The sequence below is a fragment of the Carcharodon carcharias genome, chromosome 4 (assembly GCF_017639515.1).
Source record: "Carcharodon carcharias isolate sCarCar2 chromosome 4, sCarCar2.pri, whole genome shotgun sequence".
NCBI lineage: Eukaryota > Metazoa > Chordata > Chondrichthyes > Lamniformes > Lamnidae > Carcharodon > Carcharodon carcharias.
In genome coordinates, this window is record NC_054470.1 from 45,672,594 (window position 1) to 45,695,770 (window position 23,177).

The 23,177-nt window shown below is 42.7% G+C and overlaps 1 protein-coding gene across 1 annotated transcript in view; it reads right to left on the reverse strand.

Annotated features, from left to right (window-relative positions):
- The window catches only part of LOC121276736 (A disintegrin and metalloproteinase with thrombospondin motifs 19-like), a 548,651-nt gene that overhangs the window by 142,453 nt on the left and 383,021 nt on the right, over positions 1-23,177 (reverse strand). Inside the window, exons 16-17 of the mRNA XM_041185281.1 lie at positions 17,356-17,436; positions 6,993-7,150 (exon numbers count right to left, since the gene is read on the reverse strand). Coding sequence (XP_041041215.1) covers positions 6,993-7,150; positions 17,356-17,436 — 239 coding nt within the window. The remainder of the gene's footprint in view (positions 1-6,992; positions 7,151-17,355; positions 17,437-23,177) is intronic.

Below are 23,177 nucleotides of genomic sequence, written 5' to 3' on the forward strand. Positions count from 1 at the left end.
CTCAGTGCTCAAAGGGACATGCAGACTCACAGCAGTGTGGCAATCTTTTCTCCAACAGATTACAAGGATGGCCCAGGACGTGGCAGGGACTTCATGCAGCAAAAACCTGCTGTTATCTCCCAGAATGACATTTTCCTTCCTGCCATTGCCACTGCAAGAGCCCTTGCTATTGCCTGTCAGCCCAGTTTGCCCAGACTGCTGCCACCCACGCTGACATGGTGAATCCAAAGTTGGACCCTGAAAGCCCAGAGCTTCTTGAGGCCATCGGTAGTCTCTCACAGTGAAAGTCAGCAGTCTTCCACCAGCCATGCTGCAACCGCTGGGCTCCTACTCCATAGGGGCACTAAGAGAGACAAGGGCACCCAAACAACTGGCAGTAAAGGAATGGACAAGGATGTGTTGTTTGATAATGATGTTATGGCAAGTTTTTTATTTGTGTATTTAATTGCAAGATTCTGGTCAAGAGGATGCTTTAATGGGATGACACAGATGGATGGAAGGGTTGGGTGTGGTGAGCATTGGTGGTGAGGCGATGCCGTTCTAAGGGCATCAGAGTCTGTGTAGATGCTCATGAGCAGTCTGTCCAGAATGTAAACATCCAAAATGCTTCCTCCCTGCCTTCTTCTCTTCTATCTGTGCAGAGCTTGTCCTCTCCACCCAGGGAGAGAAGAGGATTTGGTGACCTGTCACTTACAGGCTGCAGTAGGTATGTGGCTTGCAGTGGCAGCACCTCTGCTCCAATTTCCTGCCATGTTGCAGATTGAGAGACGCTGCCACTGCAGCACCCATACCTACTGCAGCCTGTTTGGATAGGTCACTAAATCCTCTGTCCTTCCTGTGAGGATGCAGCAACGCTCACTGCCAGGTCCAGCAACTCACCAGAACACCTCCAGAAAAACTCCACAGTGCTTCCAGAAACTTTGCCATAGCAGATTCCAATCTAAATCACTTTCAGTTGGATGGCTAGGCCTTTAAATAAAGCTGATGGGGTGGGGTGGGGGCAGTCCCTCTTGCAACCTAATGTACGCTCTTTGTTGAATGACAAGCAAATGTGTGCTGTGGACCTGCGCTGTCCAATTTTGGAATACATGTGTCAAACGATGTGGAACAACTGTTTGACATTCTGATCTGGCCAGTTGGAAATCTTCTGACATACAGATGGCATGCCCACTCGAGAACCCAATCCCATCCTGGACTGTACACCCCACACACAGGGTCTCCAGCTTTCGTAGTGCCAGCTCCAGCGGCGCAATGGAACCAAGTCTTTCAGTTCTTATATTTTAATTATTTATACATTTTGGTTTCATTTAAACCATGTAATATTCCATTGATTATCTGGGTGGGAATGTGACCTCCTCCAAACGAATGCTCCTGTTTCACTATTCACAAGACGTAAGAGTACTGTACATTCTCTGACCATGAACTTGTCATTTGCAAAATCATAGCTATAAGAATTTTTGTAGTCAGCTTTAATTTATCTCAAAGCTTTTTTTTGTTGGCTGACCTTGTTTTCAAATGAAATAAAGATGTAATAGCATTTCGAAAATAATAAAATGATTTGGACAACCCATACTGGTGAATGGGTTTATTTCCAATAAATTCTACTCATGTTCACAGTGTACTGATGTAGTTTTGTTAAGATTCTTATCATGGAGACGAAAGAAAGCGACAAATAAAAAAAGGTACTTGAGACATCAAGCCTGTCTTTCCACAGACTATGTACAATTCACTACAACATGGACAGTACCAACCCACCTAACATCCTAAGAGAAGGGCTCCACATCTTTCTCCCAAATTCAAATTAAGCAAACCCTCAAATTATCTGAAGAAGAGTCTTACAGACACGAAACATTAACTCTGTCTTTCTCTCCACAGATGTTGTTAGACCTGCTGAGTTTTTCCAGCATTTTCTGTTTTTGTTTCAGGTTTCTAGCATCTGCAGTATTTTGCTTTTACCTCAAATTATCTATGTAATTTTCTAACCCAAATATTCACTGCTGGCTGGTTCTCTTCAGTGCATGACATTTTCACGATTGAGCAGCTTAGAAACCATCATGTTTCATACAGCATTCAACTATTTGTATCTGTACTTCTACTTCGAATAAAGTAGATTTTTTTCAGACCGGAGGGATGTATTCACAGTTGCCTCCCAGGATATAGGGAGCAATGCCTTTTTTGATATATTTTATGCCCTGGAATTGGGTATAAGGGCATAATTTCAAAGTTTACAGATGATACAAAACTCAGAAATGCAATTAACAGTGAGAAAGATAATAACAGATTTCAGAAGGGCATAGACAGACTAATTATGTGGGTAGATGTAATTTAAGTAAAAGTGTGAAATGACGCATTTTGGTAGGAGGAATGAGGAGAAGCACTATAAGCTAAAAGGTACAATTTTAAAGGGACAGCAACAGTGAAACCTGCAAGTGGACATACGCAAGTCTGTGAAGGTGAGAGAAAAAGCTGAGGCGAATGTTAAGGAAGCACAAAGGATCCTTGATTTTGTAGATACAGGCAGAGTGTACAAAAACAAAGAAGTTTCATTAAACCTTTACAAATCACCTGTCAGATTTCAGCTGGAGTAGTGTGTTAATTCTGGGCACGACATTTTAAGGATGTCAAAGCCTTAAAGAGAATGCAGAAGCGAGTTACTAGAATGGTACCAGGGATGGGAGGCTTCAGTTACTATAGAAGCTAGGGCAGTTTTCCTTAGAGCAGAGAAGGTTAAGAGGATAATTAATAGAGGTATTCAAAATTCTGAAGAGTTTTGATAGAGTAGACATGGAGAAACTTTTCACTGGCAAAAGGGTCAATAACCAAAGGACTCAGATTTAAGTTAACTGGCAAAGAATTAGAAGCAATATGGGGAGAATTATTTTCATCTTCTGGAATGCTCTATCTGAAAGGAAGACAGAAGCAGATTCATTAATAACTTTCAAAATGGAATTGGATAAATTGATAAATAGGACCATGGGAAAAGGCCATGAGAATCAGATTAATTGGATAGCTCTTGCAAAGAGTTGGCACAGACACGATGGTCTGAATGGCCTCCTTCTGTGCTGCATCATTCTATGACAACCCTCTGTTTTTGCTCAGTCAGTTGTCCAATATGCATCGAAACACATTACCATGCTTAACCAAGACACTGAGAAATGTACTCCGACTGAATTTGTTTCAAAGAGAGGCCCTTCTGTTGCATGTCTAGATATTTTAAACAAAAGGGAGCCCTGTTTGGACAAACACTCTAAATGACATAAAATTAATCTGCTGTCATTGAAAAATAAGTTAAGATAAAACCCCTTTCACCCTCCTGCAGAGCAGCCTGAAGGACATCAACCACCAGAACCCTGAGGTATGGTTAAGAATTACCAACTAAGACAAATGTTCCTTGTATCTTCCAATCAATTCCTTTGACATTGTCTCTTTAGCTGTGCAACCACTAACACTGTCTTTGTGGGCACCCACGTACACATCCAACTAGTTAGCCTATCGTTCAAGGCAGTGAGTGAAGAAAGTTAGACTCTCAAAAGCACAATATTATCTGTTAAAAGGAGTGCTTAATTCCCTCAAAAGAGCCTGGAAAAGACACTTTGGGCTGGATTTTCAGGTCCGGGTGAGGGTCCAAAACACCAGTGTTGGTTGGCCTACTGGTTTCATGATGTCATTCTCAACACCAACCAGGTTCATTGGTGGGGGCTAGGTGGGGCGGGGAGGAGAAGCCTCCATGATTCTGCCACATCTCTGATTAAGGTCAATTAAGATGGTTAAGGAGTTTGTTAAAAGCTCAGTAATGGGAGGTGTTATGATTTTTGCAGGGCTGCACCAGCTGCCTGGAGCAGACCAGGTGAAGGGAGGGAGGGACACAGTGGTGAGCCAGGCAGTGCCCCCCAGGAAATTAATTGGGTTCTATAAAAGGGGGAATGGTGCAGCCGGGTACTCGGCCATTGTGAAACAGGTGCCATTGGCGGCGCACAGGACTGGGAAAAATGAGTAGTAAGCACACTGGAAATGCATGGGGTCGTCATCCTCCTGGCATCGCAGGGTCATAAGGACAGTGGGTAAGGGTGCCAAGGACAATTGGGAGGCCACCAGAGCACAAGAAAGGCAGCTGCTAGCAATGGGGGCATGACTCTCAGATTTTGGAATGAGTGGTGATGAGCAGCAACATTCTCCACAGGAAGGGTGGAGCCCTGGCAATCAGAAGAGAAGGGGTGAGGAATGAAGACAGGAAGGATGTGGAGGTCACAAACCCAGGAGAGGATCTACCGTGAAGATGGAGCTACGAGGAGATGACCAAGACCCAGTGCCATAGGAGTCTGTAACTCCCCAGGTAGGTGGTCACAGACATCTGTGCCATTGTTGCCAATGATCTCTTCCTTGCAGCACTAGTTGTCAAGCCCTGCCAGTGGCCATCAAAGCCACTGTGACATTGAACTTCTTTGCTTCTGGCTCCTTCCATCAAATAGCTGCAGACCTTGGTGGCATCTCACAAGCAGCAGCACCTCAGTGCATCTTGCAGGCCACTGATGCCCAATTTACCAGAGCTGGACAGTACATTCTGTTCCTGACAGATGGGGCCCCGCAGACACAGAGGGCCTTGGGATTCGCTGCCATTGCTGGATTCCCCAGGCACAGGCAACATCAAATGTACCTATGTGGTCATCAAGGCACCCAGCAGCTGGCCAGTGAGATCCATCAACAGGAAGTGCTTCTAGTCCTTCAACATCAGCTGATCAGCAACCACAAGAGCTTCCTCCATGTGTGCACTTATTTTCTTGGCAGCTGCCATGACTCCTTAACCAGTGGTGGCCTCCACACTCTGTTGCTCCCTTTGTGGCCTCAGATGAGGTGGAGGCAGCCTGCTCACTTGTCTTTGCTTGTGTTGCATGTGTCTCTGCATGTAGTGGTCTTCCTCATCATGGAGGTGCCTGTGGGGGCATCTCCAGAGGCTGCTGCACATGCCGGGATAGCCTCCGTCACTTCATCCTGCTGCAGAGGCTTCCACTGTCAGAGCAGCCAAGGAGACTGAGGATGATGACGACGCTCTATGAGGGTTGTAACTGTCATCTTCCTTGGTGACATCTGCAGCCCTTGACTGAACCTTCAGATGGCTGGAGGAACCACCAGCTGGGTGTAATTGGCACCCTCTCCAAATTTCTCTGTGCCATCAGTGCCAATGACCAGTCCAGGCTACATAGAGCACATGAATCCTGCATATGGCTCTCCAAGAGGTTGGCCAAATTCTCCATGGAGGTGTTCATGTGCTCAAAGATCTCAGTCATGGTGGCAAACATAAACTGAATTGACTCATCCATTCTCAGCCATGACTCCTCACTGCCTCAGGAACGCTGACATAGATGATCTAGATGGAGCAACCTTTCCAGTGATTCCTGCGGCCCTGAATCTACTCCCAGCTGAGCAGGGCTCTGTCTGTTCTCACTTCTCCAAGGGGAGCTGCCCACAACAATGTGCCTCTGGCAATTCCTCCTGCACACTAGTGCTGTGCACCTTGCCCAGTGCCACCCTATGTAAACGCACGTAAGGACTGTCTTAGACTAGTGTATCTGCAGGTGGAGAGCGTGCATGTAAGGTATGATGGTGCATCTTGGGATCCTTGCTGGCTATTCTGGGCAGGAGGTGGAGAGGGAGAAGGTCTCTTGCGGGAGACATCTGTATCTGTGGGAGACACAAAAAGAGATCATGATAGCTAGACTTGGAGAGCAGAAGCCTCTACAGTGCTGAGGCTGCCCAATCAAATCAGTGTTCAGTATGATTTGGACAGGGTGGAACACAAAGTACCCCCTTGATGAATGCATTTCGCTTTCTACTCACCATCTCCATCATGAATGACCATTTTGCCAGGGCCAACTTCCTCCTGGTCTGTGATCCTGGCTATTTCCATTGCTGTAACCTCCTTTGGTATCAGAATGTGAAGGTAGGGAACACCTCCACCCTTTTAGGTACTCTCTCATGCATTATGTGCCTGTTTCTCCTGCAAGGACAGAATAAAATATGATAAGGCAATGCTGTCCTCTACTGCCAATGCCCGCTGCAGCTATTCAATAGTAGCTGCATCTTTCAGCACTGGCAGGTACTCAGCAGCACTATAGTTCTGAGCTATTCTGAGGGGTCAGTAACTATCCTGTGCAAACAACCTTCCCATGTTCAGGAGGAGCATTTGTCCTGAGGCTCCTGAACTCGTGTGTTTGCTGGAGGATGAATTACCAGATGCCTGTCCTGAGGGTTGAAGGTAGTACTCACCTTACCAGAGCCTATCAGGCCACGGAATCTTTTTCCTGCACTGGATCTAAGTTCTTATCACAACAGTTCTGTTGCTGACTGTAGCAGTGATATTCATCCACGCTGGCTTAATGCTTGGTCTGTCTGAATGGCCTCCTCCTGCCAGCCCCTGCGAAATGGACCTTTCTCCGCTCCATCACAGTCTTTAGCATCATGTCCAGATCTGCACCTAAAAATTGAGGAGCTGCCATACCCCGGGTTCTAAGCCCCTCGCTCTCCTGAGACATTGTGGAAATTAGGTTTTCTGTGATTCTTCACTGTGTAGTTACAGCAGTGAAACATAAACAACAGTAATGGCTGCTGTGATGAGTTTAAATTGGACCTGTACTTGAGTTGGCTCGCCTCCACTCCTCTTCCCACACCCGTGGTTGTTAATTGGTTCCCAACCCATTTCCATAGCAATTAAATGTGAAACTTGGGGCCCATTTCTGCTTTCCTCTGCAGGTGGGTTCAGGACCTGGAAATAGCCCTGACTTCCATTTCCCACTTCCACACTGAAAATCCAGCCCTTTGAGATTAGTTCTTACAATACCATCCAACACAACGCTCAGTTTCAATTTTAATGATTCAGTAAAATCAGTCCTGGAAACTTTTTTTCTGTAAAGAGAATAAATCCTTTCCCTTCCTAATATCCAACAAAGACGTTGTAAGAAATGGAGTAGAAAAAGATAAACTTCCCAAGACCATACCAGTAAATGCAGAGGAGATGTGGTTGGACCTTTAGCCGAAATCTTTTCCCAGAATCCTCTCCTCACATAATGGACTGTAGTTCCAGCAATGTTAAATGCTCCTGGATGTTCGATCTTCCAGTCACTATTAATGGAATGTTTGCTGGCATCTCGGAGAGCTAGAAGTAGTATTAACATTTTAGAAGTTAAACATTTCATAACAGACCAAAAGGATAGCCGTGCTAAGAATAACTGAAGCATGCTACGACTTGATTACCATAAAAGTGCAGATTTGTTAATACTGGCAAAGCAAATAATTTGTGATGGGAACAGACGGGCTTCTACCAAGCCGCTGCATTAATGGAGGGGGCATGAGGAATGTTTTTTCTTTATTGTCTTCATTACATTTATGATTTGAAAACCCTACATGATTTGAAATTGAAGCCAAGGAGAGTAAAAATGGGCAGAAGTTAAACGGACTGTCGAGTCATTTTACGCTGTCACACAAATTTAAGATCTAACACTAAATGTTTTTTCTAATTATAAGATGGTTCATTAACTGCTACTTATATAAATACATATGAGTAAGACTCTTTTAAAATTATAAATTTAGACATTGTCAAGCTAAATGTCTTTGCAAACCACTTTACTTTCAGCATTATATTAAATAACATTGAGTACAGTTTTATGTTAAATAACATTGAGTACAGTTGCCTTTCAAATTTTAATCAATGAGAATAAACTGATCCTGATTTATCTTTGAGGAAATACACTTTCTACAAGATTGAATTCAAATGGCCCTTTCTTTAAGAAAAATAAAAAGCTTTGCCATTTCTTTTCCTTGTTGACTTCTTGTGTTTACAGTTAATTTGTTTTTTAGTTTCATGAAGGAAAGGTTATATTTCTAAATTTATGTACAGTGGATTTGTTGGATCCAACTGCAGTTTATTGCATTTGTTGTAGTTTCCTGTGCAGCTTGTGAAGAGGGGTTATGCATGTGAGGCGTCCACTTACTCGGCAGTCAATGAGTGATACAAGTCTGAGGAACCTATTGCCTCAGCCAAGGAAAGTACCTTTGTGTGTGCATTCCCCCTTTCCAGTGTCTCTAAATCAACAGTATTATTCTTTTTTTTTTAGAAAAAAATCAGATTTGTAAGGTCCAAAATAAAGAGTGGATGCCTGATTAATGCAGCCATAATTTGAGTGCACAGAGCATCAAGTTTACACACATTGCAAAAAGCTGGCAGCATTGACAATATTTATATCAACAGAAAATTAAATGCAGGGTCTTTGTGGTTTTGCCAAATGATAGATTGACACTCTGGGTAAAGTTTTTCTATTTGATTCAGCTCACTTTGTCAAACCAATGATCCAGACTTTGTATATTCGGGATACCCATACACCATCTCATGCTGATACTCGAGCAGCTGAACCATACATGAGATCTGATTGCAAAATTTTTACCTTTACTAAATGTAAGTTTGCATTTCCAGACTGGAGGCTTTAAATTACTGATTATAAGCAGGCAAGAAGACATTTTATCCAGTGCCAGTTCCAGATTTTAAGTACTGTGTTCCATGTAAAACTCTCCAAATGCACTTTACACATTTAATTACATCCATTCCAATCAAAGCCTCACTTTACTGACTTACATGAAACAAAAACCATGCAGCATTAATAAAGATTTGTATGTTACTGAAAATAATGACAGAATGTTGAGTCTCCTCAGTGAGTGCTGTTGGCTCCTTTTTTTATTTGATCCAAATTTCTGGATGCAATTAAAAAGGGGTTCCTGACAAGAGTATGTACATCTGAGCATTAGTAATATCAGGAAGAAACAGCAAGCAATAAAAAAATGTGAAATGAAGACTTTAGTAGATACAGGACTGTACAGCAGAGGACTCATAGCTTTCCTTTTAGGTTAATAGAGAAGTTAAGAATTTTGAAATACCTGGGTCTAACTTCAAAAACAATATGTGGAGGTGATACAATAATAATATATGAAGCTGCCTTTAAGGCTGCCTTTCTGTTAAAGTGGCTCTTTGCCAATGCTCATCTGACCAAAGTAACTATTGTGAAATGTTCCAGTTTGCAAACCCTCTTTATGATTGCAGACCTCTACTGAAATTTGAACAGGTTACTGTTATACAGACTGACAACCGAATGGTGAATTGGTGCCCCTTCTCCAGTTTGTTACTTATTCCTTCATAAAACTGTATAAATGTGATTGCAAAACAGAAACAACTGGTTTCAACCAAATAGCTTACCAACAAAAGTGAAGTAACTAAACGTCCTGTGAAAGATTACTGACATCACCATTATATTCACAAAGCTATAAAGAATCTGATGCACACATTCTGCAGAAGAATTCTAACATTTGTGTAGACAGTTTTGGATGAATTAAAATTATACCTGCATTAGTAAAGACACGTCAATGCCACAACACTCAAAAAAATGCATATTTATATAGCACATTTCATGTATTAAAACATGCCAAGACATTTCACAGGAGCATAATAAATAAAATGTGGCACAGACACCTTAGAAGGTAACCAAAAGAGGTCAAAGAGATAGGTTTAAGGAGTGTCTTAAAGGAGGAAAACGTGATAGAGGGGTAGAGGGATTTAGACAGGGAATTCCAAAGCTTAGGGCCGAGGCAGCAGAAGGCATGAAAATCATAGGGTCATCCCAAGAATACTTGAAAATCAAGAGGTAAATGGGAGGGAGGCACTGAAAACAATCAATAGAGAGAAAGTCTTTTTTATTCATTCATGGGATGTGGGAGGCATTGGGTAGGCCAGCATTTATTGCCCATCCCTAATTGCCCTTGAGAAGGTGCTTATGGGCTACCTTCTTGAACCATTGCAGTCCATGTGGTGTAGGCACACCCACAGTGATGTTAGGGAGCAAGTTCCAGGATTTTGACTCAGCGACAGAGAAGGAATGGTGATATATTTGCAAGTCAGGACAGTGAATGGCTTGGAGGGGAACTTCCAGGTGGTGGTGTTCTCATGTGTCTGCTGCTCCTGTCCTTCTAGATGGTAGTGGTCATGGGTTTTGAATGTGCTGTTTAAGGAGCCTTGGTGAGTTCCTGCAATGCATCTTGTAGATGGTATACACTGCTGCCACTATGCATCAGTGGTGGAGAGTGAATGTTTGTGGATGGGTGCCAATTAAGCAGGCTGCTTTGTTCTGGATGGTGTAAAGCTTCTCGGGTGTTGTTGGAGCTGCACTCATCCAGGCAACTGGAGAGCATTCCATCACACTCCTGACTTGTGCCTTGTAGATGGTGGACAGACTTTGGGGAGGAGGTGAGTTATTCACTGCTGGATCCCTAGCCTCTGACCTGCTCTTGTAGCCACAATTTTTATATGGCTAGTCCAGTTCAGTTCCTGGTTAATGATAAGCCCCTAGAGAGTTGAAAGTGGAGGGTTCAGTGATGGTAATGCCATTGAATGTCAGGGGGCGATGGTTAGATTCTCTCTTGTTGTAGATGATCATTGCCTGACACTTGTGGGATGCGAATGTTACTTGCCACTTGTCAGCCCAAGCCTGGATATTGTTTGTACATGGACTGCTTCAGTGTCTGAGGAGTCACGAATGGTACTGAACATTGTGCAATCATCAATGAACATCCCTACTTCTGACCCTTTGATGGCGGAAGGTGGTTGATGAAGCAGCTGAAGATGGTTGCGTCTAGGACACTGTCCTGAAGAATTCCTGCAGTGATGTCCTGGAACTGAGATGGTTGACCTCCAACAACCACAACCATCTTCCTTTGTGCTAGATATGACTCCAACCAGTGGAGAGCTTTCCTCTGATTCTCATTGACTCTAGTTTTGCGAGGATGCCTTGATGCCACACTTGGTCAAATGCAGCCTTGATGTCAAAGGCAGTCACTCTCACCTCACCTCTGGAGTTCAGCTCTTTTATCCATGTTTGAACCAAGGCTGTAATGAGGTCAGGAGCTGAGTTGCCCTGGCCAAACCCAAACTGAGTGTCAGTGAGCAGGTTATTGCTAAACAAGTGCTGCTTGATAGAAATGTTGATGACTCCTTCCATCACTTTACTGACGATCAAGAGTAGACTGATAGGGTCGTAATTGACTGGGTTTGATTTGTCCTGCTTTTTTGTACAGGTCATACCTGGGCAATTTTCCACATTGCTAGTGTTGTAGCTGTACTCAAATAACTTGGCTAGGGCGCAGCAAATTCTGGAACACCAGTCTTCAGTATTATTGCCAAATGTTGTCAGGGTCCAAAGCCTTTGCAGTATCCAGTGCCTTCAACTGTTTCTTGTGGGTGAATAGAATTGGCTGAAGACTGGCATTTGTGATGGTGAGGACCTCCAGAGAAGGCTGAGATGGATCATCCATTTGGCACTTCTGGTTGAAGATTGTTGCAAATGCTTCAGCCTTATCTTTTGCACTGATGTGTTGGGCTCCCCCATCACTGAGGATGGGGATTTTTGTGCAGCCTCCTCCTCCATTGATTAGTTCAATTGCCCACCACCATTCATAACTCGATGTGGCATGACTGCAGAGCTTAGATCTGAGTCCTTGGTTTTGGAAGTGCCTAGCTTTGTCTATCACCTGCTGCTTAAGTTGTTTGGCATGCAAGTAGTCCTGAGTTGTAGCTTCATTCGGGTTGACACCTCATTTTTAGATATGCCTGGTGATGCTCCTGGCATACCCTTTCTCCTTCACTTTTCATTGAACCAAGGTTGATCCTCTGGGTTGGTGCTAATGGTAGAGTTGAGGTATACCAGGTCATGAGGTTACAGATTGTAGTTGTATATAATTCAGCTGCTGCTGGTGGCCCCCAGCACCTCATGGTTGCCAAGTCTTGAGGTGTTAGATCTGTTCAAAATCTAACACATTTAGCATAGTAGTAGTGCAAATGTGCCTCAACATGGAGGAGTACTGATTCATCAGCTGAGGGGGTTGCAGTACATGGTAATCAGCAGGAGATTTCCTTGCCCTGCTATAGACTTCATGATGCCTGGAGTCGATGTTGAGTACTCCCGGGGCAACTTCCACTCAACTATACACCACTGTGCCGCTAGTTCTATTGTTGGTGGTGTCTAGGACATGGTTTGTGAGGTATGTTTCCATAAGTATGACTATGTCAGGATGTTGCTTAACCTCTCTCCCAATTTTTGCACTAGCCTCCAGGTGTTAGGAGAACTTTTGCAGGGTCGACAGGGCTGAATTTGCCGTTGTTGTTTCTAGTGCCTCGGTCAATGCTAGATGGTCTGTTCCATTCCATTCCATGACTTTTTAATAGACTGATACAACTGAGTGGCTTGCTCGGCCATTTGAGGGCAGCTAAGAGTCAACCACATTACTGTGGATCTGGAGTCAGATGTAGGCGAGACCAGGCAGATTTACTTTAAGGACATTAGTGAACTAGATTTTTTTTTTTAAATGGCAATGGTTTCATGGTCATCATTAGTCTTTTAACTCCAGATTTTTATTGAATTCAAATTTCTGCCATGGTTGGATTTGAACCCGGGTCCCCAGAGCGTTACATTGGGTCTCTGGATTACTGGTCCAGCGACAAACCCACTAACCACTGCCTCCTGTACTATAGGGAAACTATTAGAACTAAAGATTGACAAGTCCCCTGGACCTGATAACTTTCATCCTAGGGTCTTAAAAGAAGCGGCTGCGAGATAGCATTGACTATAATTGGTTGTAACTTTCCAAAATTCCCTAGATAATGGCAAGGTCTCAGTGGATTGGAAAATCGCTGAAGTATCACCTCTATTCAAGTATTCAAGAAAGGAAGGAGACAGAAAGCAGGAAACTATAGGCCAGTTATCCTAACGTCTGTAATAGGGAAAATGCTAGAATACATTATTAGGGAGGAAATAGCAGGGCATTTAGAAAGTCACAACGGGATCAAGCAGTGTCAACATGATTTTGAGAAAAGGAAAACATGTTTGACAATTTTATTCAAGCTCTTTGAAGAAGTAACGAGCAAAGTGGACAAAGAGGAGCTTGTAGATATGGTATACTTGGATTTCCCAAGGGCCAAGATAAGGTGTCACATCAAAGATTCACTACATATAATAAAAGCTCCTGATGGAGGGGGTAACATGTTAGCATGGATAGAGAATTGGTTAGCTAACAGGAAGCAGAGAGTAAGGATAAATGGGTCTTTTTTGGATTGATAAGCTGTTACTAGTGCAGTGCCACAATGATCATTGTTGTAGCATTAACTACTTACAATTTATATCAATGACTTGGATGAAGGCACTGAACGTATGGTCACTACGTTTGCTGACAGCACAAAGAGAGGTAGGAAAGTAAGTTGTCAAGAGGACATAAAAGGTCAACAGAGGGATTTAGATAGGTTAAGTGCGTGGGAAAAATTTTGGCAGATGGAGTATAATGTGGGAAAATGTGAACTTGTCTAACTCAGCAGCAAGGGCAGAAAAGCAGTATACTGTTTGAATGGAGAGGGGCTGCAGAGATCTACGGTACAGAGGGATCGGGATGTTCTGGTACATGAAGCACAAAAAGTTGGCATGCAGGTGCAGCAAATGATTAAGGGGACAACTGGAATGTTCACCTTTATTACAAGGGGAATTCAGTTTAAATGCAGAGAAGTGCTGCTGCAGCTATACAGGGCCTTAGTCAGACCACATCTGGAGTACTGTGAACAGTTTTGGTTTCCTTACTTAAGAAAGGATATAATTTCATTAGAATCAGTTCAAAGGAGGTTTACTTGTCTGATATCTGGGATGATTGCAGAAATAGGAAGGGGCATGGCCATGGAGGGATTTGAAAAGAAGGATGAGAGTTTTAAAATCAAGGCATTGCTTAACCAGGAGTTGGTCAACAAACACGCATGATGACGAATGGGATTTTGTGCAAGTAAAGACAGGGGCAGCAGAACTCTGGATGACCTTAAGTTAGTGGAGTGTTGGAGATGGGAGGCCAGCCAGGAGTTCATTAAAATAGTCAAGCCTAGGGGTAACAAGTGCAGCAGGTGAGCTGAGGGGCAGAGTTGGGTAGTGTCACAGAGGTGGAAATAGGCTGTCTTATTGATGGTGCAGATATTGATTCTAAGTACACTTCAGGATCAAATATGACACAAAGGTTGTGAACAGCCTGATTCAGCCTCAGGCAGTTAGCAAGGAGAGGGATGGAGTTAATATAACAGCTAAACATTGCGGATGCTGAAAATCTGAAAGTGCTTGAAAAACTCAACAGGTCTGGCAGCATCAGTACAGGCAGTTAACGTTTTGAGTCAACTATGACTCTTCATATGAACATAGGAACTAGGAGCAGGAATAGGCCACTTGAGCCTGTTCCGTCATTCAATAAGATTATGACTGATCTGACTGTAACCTCAACACCACATTCTCACCTGTTCCCAATAATCTTCCATCCTCTTGCTTATCGAGGATCCATCTACCTCTGCCTCAAAAATATTCAAAGACTCTGCTTTCACCAGCTTTTGAGGAAGACAGTTCCAAAGACTCAACCTTTAGAGAAAAAAAATTCTCTTCACCTCTGTCCTAAATGGGTGACCCTTATTTTGAAACATTGGCCCCTAGTAATAGATGCTCCCACAAGGGGAAACATCCCCTCCACATCCACCCTGTCAAGACCCCTCAGGATCTTAAATGTTTCAATCAAGTCACCTCTTGCTCTTCTAAACTTGAGCTGATACAAGCCTAGCCTGTCTAACCTTTCCTCATAAGACAACGCACCCATTCCAGCTATTAGTTTAGTAAACCTCCTCTGAACTGCTTCCAACGCATCCTCCCTTAAATAAGGAGACCAATACTGTACACAGTACTCCAGACGTGGTCTCACAAATGCTCTGCATAACTGAAGCATAACCTCCATACTTATGTATTCAATTCCCCTTGCAATAAATTATAATGTTCTATTAGCTTTCCTAATTACTTGCTGTACCCGCATATTTGCCTTTGTGATTCATGCACTAGGACCCCTAGATCGCTCTGCATCTCAGAGCTCTGTAATCTCTCACCATTTGGACAATATGCTTCTTTGTTTATTTTTCCTGCCAAAAGTGGACAATTTCACACTTTCCTACATGATACGCCATTTGTCAAAGCTTTGCCCACTCACTTAACTTATCTCTATCGCTTTGTAGCCTCCATGTGTCCTCTTCTTATCTCATTATCCTACCTAGCTTTGTATCAGCAGCAAATTTATCAACCATACTTTCAATCCCTTCATCCAAGTCGTTTATATAAATTGAAATAGTTGAGGCCCTAACACTGATCCCTGCGGCCCATTTATCCTTATCCTGTTTCCTGTTAGCTAGCCAATCTTCTATCTATGCCAATATGTTGCACCCTACACCATGAGATTTATTTTCCAAATAACCTTCGATGTGGCACCTTATGAAATGTCTTCTGGAAATCTAGATACGGTACATCCACTGGTTCCCCTTTATCCAGATTATATGTTACTTCTTCAAAGAACTCCAATAAGTTGGTTATGTTTGATTTTCCTTTCCTAAAACCTTGTTGACTCTGCCTGATTATTCTGAATTTTTCCAAGTGCCCTGCTATAACATCTTTAGTAATAGCTTCTAACATTTTTCCTATGACATAACTTGGAACTGAAGGCAGTTAGAATTGTAATGGGCTTTATGCTGTTGAAAGGGGGGAGGTAGAACAAAAGGGAAGGTCTGGAATAGATTAGAGAACGGGAGAAATTAAATAACAAAACATCATGGAACAAAAGGCAAATGGAGTGTTAATAGTTGTGCGTTTTAATGGCAGAATAATGATCAGTTTTGTCTGAAAGCAAAACATGAAAACAAGATACAGGCTGGCACTTGGCAAAAAGGAACAAATCAAAACGGAGGGCAGAGTTCATGGTCTAATGTTGTTGAACTCAATGCTCAGTCTGGGAGGCTGTAAAGTGTCTAAATGAAAGATGAATTGCTGTTCCTTATGTTGAGTTTACCTGGAACATTGCAGCAGGCTGAGAGAAGAAATGTGAGTATGAAAGCAAGATGATAAATTAAAATGGTAAGCGATTGGAAGGTCAGGGTCATGTCTTCTGCAAAGCAGTCAGCCAGTCTCTGTTTGGTCTCCCCAGCGTAGAGGAGACCTCATTGTGAGCAGCGAGTACAATACACTAAATTGGAAAAAATACAAGTAAATCACTGCTTCACCTGGAAGGAGTGTTTGGGCCTTGGATAATGAGGAGAGAAGAGATAAAAGGGCAGGTGTTACACCTCCTGCGATTACATGGGAAGGTGCCACGGGGACAAGGTATTGGGGACGATAAAGGAATGGACCAGTGTGTAGCAGAGGGAACAGGCTTTTTGGAATGTTAACAGGGGAGGGGAAGATGTTTTTGGTGGTGACATCATGCTGATGTGACAGAAATGGCAGAGGGTAATCCTTTGAATATGGAGGCTGGTAGGGTGGAAAGTGAGGACAAGAGGCACCACATCATGGTTCTGGGAGGGTTGGGGGGAGATAAGAGTAGAAGTGCAGAAAATGGGTCAGACATGATTGAGGACAACCACAGTGGTGGAGAATCTTCAGTTGTGTGAAAAGGAAGGTATGTCAGAAGCACTGTTGTTGAAGGTAGCAACATCAGAACAGATGTGACGGGGACAGAAAAACTGGGAGAGTGGAATTTTTTTTTTTACAGGAAGCAGCATACGAGGAAGTATAGTCGAGATAGCTGTGGGAGTTGGTGGGCTGATGATGAATTTTAGTGGACAGTCTATCCCCAGAAACGGAGAGAAGTCGAGAAAGGGAAGGGAAGTGCCACAGGTGGACCTTGTGAAGGTGAAAGAAGGGTGGAAATTGGAAGCAAAATTGAAGAGGGATTAAGTCAGCGGCGAGGGAGCAGGGTTTGTGGCAGGGACCAAAGACAACTGTTCCGGACTGCCAAATATTTAGTTGCAGGGAATTTCTACTCATCAGTTGGACAAACGTTCTGACACTTTAGAGACAGTGGAGGGGTCAAGAGATGTGGTGGTGAGATTGAGTTGGTTGCCGTCAGCATACTGAGATTGTGTTTTTTGATGTTTTGCTGAGGGGCAGCATGAAGATTAGAAATAGGAGGTGCTCAAGATCCTTGAGGGACACCAGAGACAACAGCAAGTAACAACCTAATAGTATTAGCTTAGAGTTATTGAAGGTGAAGTGAAGGGAGATCTACGGGAGTTACCTTTTTCTTCACATGTTCCCTCAACATGTATTCCATTTGGAACTGCACCCAGTCATGAGTTGGTACTTCAAGGGGAGGGAGGGAGAGACTACTGGCAAAAATGGACACTGAGGGAATCCTTTGTAATAATATATTTCTCCTGGACTTTCCTTCCTTTTAAAAGTGAAAATGTAAGCTGGTAAGCTCCAGACAAAAATCAATTACCAAGGTAACTGTGCGCTGGTTTTTCTTCAACAACTCTAATCCTCCTTGCTCCTGCAGGTATAACCAGAGCTTCCACATAGCCTGTAAATGAAAAAAATATACATATAATGAATCTTCTTGTTATATATCAATAAACCTAACTTGGGTAACTCCTCCAGGTACCATGTCTTAAGAAGCCATGGACTTCCATTGGATTGGTCCATGATTATACTTGACAAAGTACTGCAGTGATTTGCCATTATCTTCTGCAGTTTGGCTGACCAGGAATCTCTCCTGTTGTTGCCGTCTGCTATTAGGTATACTCGAAGGATTTACAAGCTAATAATTAACCTGTTAGGCAATGGCACGCACACATCTGTGACCATCAAGTCCTGAAGTAGGACTTGAAACCAGAGCTTCTAGCCCAGAGGTCTGGATACTACCACTGCGCCACAAGACCTAACCTGGGTATTGGGGGCATAATTTCAAAGTTTGAAGATGACATAAACTTTGAATATGTGGTAAAAAGTGAGGAAAATGGTTACAGATTTCAGGAGGACATGGATAGATTCATGAATTGCACTTACAAATGTCGGATTAAATTTAATGCAGAGAAGTAAGGAACTAAGGAACAATAGAAAAACTATTAGGCTGCTTCATATATTATAGGCCACTAGGACTTTAGAGTACTGAAGGAAGGTACCAACATTTGTGCTGTGTCACTATATCACAGCAATATAGATATGCCATCACCTTCTGAATCTGTATTCAGTGAACTTAGCAGCTTAAGTAGTCAAGCTCAGTTTAATGACACCAATTCTGCCCAAATAGATGGTTATAGCTATGGGATCTTCTCTAGATCCAGCTTTCGTTAACATTTTCATCGATATCTACAAAAAACACGATTTTGATGGAATGAGCCCTACCCTCCTACCCATGCATATTTCTAATACATAGATGATACGTTCACAGCCTTTCAAATTGTAGCTGCGTGAAGGGTTTCCTTATACATCTTAAACGCTCCATCCCATACTCAATTCACTTTTGAGGTCTATGTATTAGAAATATGCATGGGTAGGATGGTAGGGCTCATTCCATCAAAATCGTGTTTCTTGTAGATGTCGGTGAAAATGTTAATGAGAGCTGGACCCATAAATATACCATCTATTTGGGATACATGATGTCATTAAAATTGAACTTCACTACATGAGTTGCTAAGTTCAATGAATACAGATTCAGAAAGTGGTGGCATGTCCATATTGCAGTGAAATAGTGACACGGCACAATTGTCGATGCCTTCCTTCAGTGGTATATTCATAAATATTCCTAATAAATAGTTCCCTGTTGCTTTCACCATGGCAACACCTCAGCCAATCAGAGCAGTCTATCGCCTTTCCTTGACATGCTAGTTGAGAAATCCACACATGGGTTCTCCTCTCCTGCAAGTCTACATTCTCTGGTCAGTAGAGGCATTGGAATTCATATAGCTCCATGTGCTATAAAATTTACCTGATCAGTAATCTTGTAAATAAGGCCCTAGTCATTTGTTCACCTTAGAAGCTTTACACAGAAATACAGTGCATCGAAGCTAACCTGTGGGACAATGGCTATCCTGGATCAGATCACTCATCACTATGGTTTATGCAAACTCACAAATGAGCCAAAGGGCGCCCACTTTCAGACCCGAGAAGTGCCTGGTCTACCTTAAATTACCCTGGAAAGGCAAAGTGTCTCAAAAATTTGAATAACAGATTATGCAAGTTGTTTCACGCTGCTTTTTTAAAAATAAGAAATGGCTACATGGGTGGTATTTCCCACGAAGAGAATCATGTCATCAGTCCACATAGATGTTCTGCCTACCACACAATTGAGCAACGCTTCTATGAATTTCAGTGCCGTTGCAATGCCAGGTGCCTAGGCTATACGTTCCATGACTGGCTGATCAAATCAAACAACATGTTCCCTCAGTTGTTAGTAATAATAGGCAGAGTATAAGCTGTACTCAACCAGCCCGTGCTTGCAAAACCCAAAACAAAACTTCTACTGTTCAATGTGATTCTGTGATTGGGCAGCACTTGCTGAGCAATCCTGCATGTACAAATATATGCACTAACAACCAATTTAAGATAATCAGTTAAGCTTGTAACGCGGTTCATTTATGCTTCCAGAAGCAACATACATTCAAATGCAGGGACCCATTCTCTACAAGCAAAAAGAGTATGTTCAAGCCTGCAGATCATAAGAAATAAGACTAGGCAGTCTGGTCCTTCAAGCTCCAACACTCAACAAGATCATGACTGATCTGATTGCAGCCTGAACTCCACTTTCCTGCCTACCCCTCATAACCCTTGACTCCCTTGTTGGTCAAAGATCTGTCGAAATCAACCTTGAATATATTCAATGAGCCAGCTTCCACTGCTTTTTGGGGAAGAAAATTCCAAAGTCTAATGACCTTCAGAGGAAAAAAAATCCTCCTCATCTTTTAAATAGGAGACCCCTTATTTTTAAACTCTTTCCCCAAATTCTAGACTCACCCAAAGGAGAAACATGTGTCCAGCATCCACTCTGTTAAGTCCCCTTAGTTTCAATAAGATCACCTCTCATTTTTCTAAATTATAATGAGTATAGGCCTAACCTGCTCAACCTTTCCTCATAAGAAAACCCTTCATTGCAGGAATCAGCTGAGTGAACTTTTTTAGAACTGCTCCCAATGCAATTATATCCCTCCCTTAAGTAAGGAGACCAAAAATGCACACAGTACTGCAGGTGCGGTCTCACCATAGCCTTGTACAGCTGCAGCAAGATTTCCCTGCTTTTATAATCTTTGCGCCTCCTTTAAATTACCCTGGAGCTTGGGGAGCCCATCGTTCCCCGGAGCTTGAGGAACCTCCAGTTCCCTGTTGCCTTCTCCATGGCAATGACTCGGCCAATCAGAGTCAACTTGCCAACAAAGCAGCACTCTTTTCTCCTACAGTATAAAATGCTGTGCTTGTTTGAAATTTGACATTCTTGCATTTGTCCTGGTGAGAGCAAGACAAAATGGTTTGGCAACATGTCTATTTTCAGCAATATTCAACTCATATTCAAATGTTGTGAGGGCTTCTGTCTCTACCTCCCTTTCAGACAATAAGTTCCAGATCCCCATGACCCGCTGGGTGAAAATATTTCCCCTAAATCTCTTCTAAACTTCCCACCTCTTATTCTAAATCTACAGCTCACTTGTTATTGACCCCTCAGCCAAGGGGAATAGGACCTTCCTATCGACTTTATCTAGTCCCCTCATAATGTTATATACTTCAATGATGCCTCCCCTCAGCCTTCTCTGTTCCATAAAATACAGCCCCAGCCTATCTAACCTGTCCTCATAACTAAAATTCTTCAGTCCAAGCAACATCCTCTTAAATCTCTTTTGTACTCTCTCTAGTGCAATCACATCTTTTCTTTAGTGCAGTGACCAGAACTGCATGCAGTACTCCAGCTGTGGCCTAATTAGTGTTTTATACAGATTCAGCATAACTTTGAAGCTCTTACATTCTATGCCTTGGTTAATAAAGGCAAGTATGCCATATGCTTTCTCGACCATCTTATCTACCATCTTCAGCGTTCTGTGCACATGCACTCCAAGGTCCCTCTGTTTCTCTACACTGCTCAGTATCCTACCATTTATTGTGTATTTTCCTGCCTTGCTAGCCTTCCCAAAATGCATTACCTCATACTTCTCCAGACTGAACTCCATTTACCATTGTTCCGCCCACCTGATTAGTCCATTGATATCTTCTAGCAGTTTACAGCTTTCTTCTGCTTGGCCTAAATAGCCAAGTGGTTATGGTACTTGGTTTGTAACCCCAAGATCAAGAGTTCAAATCTCACAATGGCAAACTATGAAACAATGTAACTTCATCTGTATAAACAGATGGAAACGTGTTTGTACTCGAAAGAGTTACAGCTTTCTTCTTTATTATTAACCACATGACCAATTTTTGTATCATCTGCAAACTTCTGAATCATACCCACTATATTCAAATCCAAATCATTAATATCTACCACAAAAAGCAAGGGACCTGGTACTGAGAACCACTGGAAATAGCCTTCCAGTCACAAAAACACCCATTGGCCACTACTCTTTCTTCCCAGTCTGAGCCAATTTTGGATCAAACTTGCCACTTTGCCTTGGATCTAAAGGGCTTTTACTTTTGTAACCAGTCTGCCATGTGGGACTTTATCAAAAGCCTTGCTAAAATCCATATAAGCCACATCAAATGCATTACCCTCATCATCCACCCTCCTTGTTACCTCATCAAAAAATTCCATCATGTTAGTAAGACCAGACAAATTTGTGCTGACTGTCTTTGAGTAAAATGTCTTTCTAAATGTAGAATATCTTGTTCCTTAGAATTTTTGGCAATAATATTCCTGCTACCAAGGTTAACTGGCCTGTAATTACTTGGTCTATCCCTTCTTCCCTTAGCTAACACTGATGGCAATATCATAAGGTTTAGAATAGTAATGGAAAAGCACAAGGAACCATCAAATATGAAAACATTCAAGTGGAAGAGGTCTAATTTTAATGAGTTGCAAAGGGATCTGATCCAGGTAGATTGGATTCAAAGATTAGCAGACAGATTAGTAAATAATGGGAGGCCTTCAGACATAAGGTAGTTCAGGCACAGACATGGCACATTCCCATGAGGGACAAAGGCAGGACTATCTGGATGACTAACGATACAGAAATCAAAATGAAACAGAAGGAGGAGGCTTATGCTAAATATTAGGTTCATAAACAGCAGAAAACCAAGCAGAATTCTGAAAGGACAAAGAAAACTGTTCATTTACCAGTTTAATGCTCAATAAATGTGCCTGCTGCTTTCTAACCTAAGCTTTGATCTGTTTAGTGTATATATTCATTCTTCTATTCAGCAGGAGGAAATCACATGGCCTCATGATGTTTCCCTGTGAAACGGAGATCGGTGGAATGGGTTCTTTGATCTGTGGGCATCACTGCATTTACCTACATATTGAGCAGATGAGGACACACTCTGGTTTGAGGCATGTGAGCCCTGTATTGGCATTGGTCACTGAGCTCTAGGACAGAAATGTACCTGTGCCCTCCCTCACTAGTAATGAAAAGCATGACTCCGGAGGATAGATGCAGTATTATTTCATTGCACATGGACAATATAACAACATAAAGGAAGGCAAGAATGAGAACATGTCATATGATCCACTGAAGCTTATTCCTCCAGTACCCTATCCAATTGTGGTATCCAGCTGCATTTTACACAACTCTAATGTTTCTTTTATCTCACTTGACAGATTACATCTCTCCTCCTCTCCAACTTGGCATCCAGTGCAACATCAAAGAACCTTGGAGCACACTCTCTCCCCTATTGCGCCATAATTGACTATTCTTCCTGTTCATACTGTTCCACAAACAGTTCCAACACCTGCTCCAGTCAGAATGCACCTCTCCTTTATGAGGTGCAGGCTGGTTTTAAGTAAAGCAGGATAGCTTTGTGTGGTATTAGACGCACACAAGTTTGGACCCCTGCTAGCAGTGGTTGCATGCAGCAATCAAGCAACATAGCAGGCAACTCAAAGTTGGTGTGTTGCCTGAATTGGAGGCAAGGGTGCAGGTTAATTGTGCATCGCAATCCCCATGTCCGTTTTTGCAGGCTACTGAATGTTATCCTCAATTTAGATGTTTATTGTGGGATAAATATTGGTCAGGGCTCCAGGGAGGACTCCCCTGCTCTTCTTTGAATAGTGTCAGAGGATTTTTCACATCCCTGAGAGGGCAGATGGTGCCTTGGTTCAATGGCTCAGCAGAAGGACAGCACCTCTGA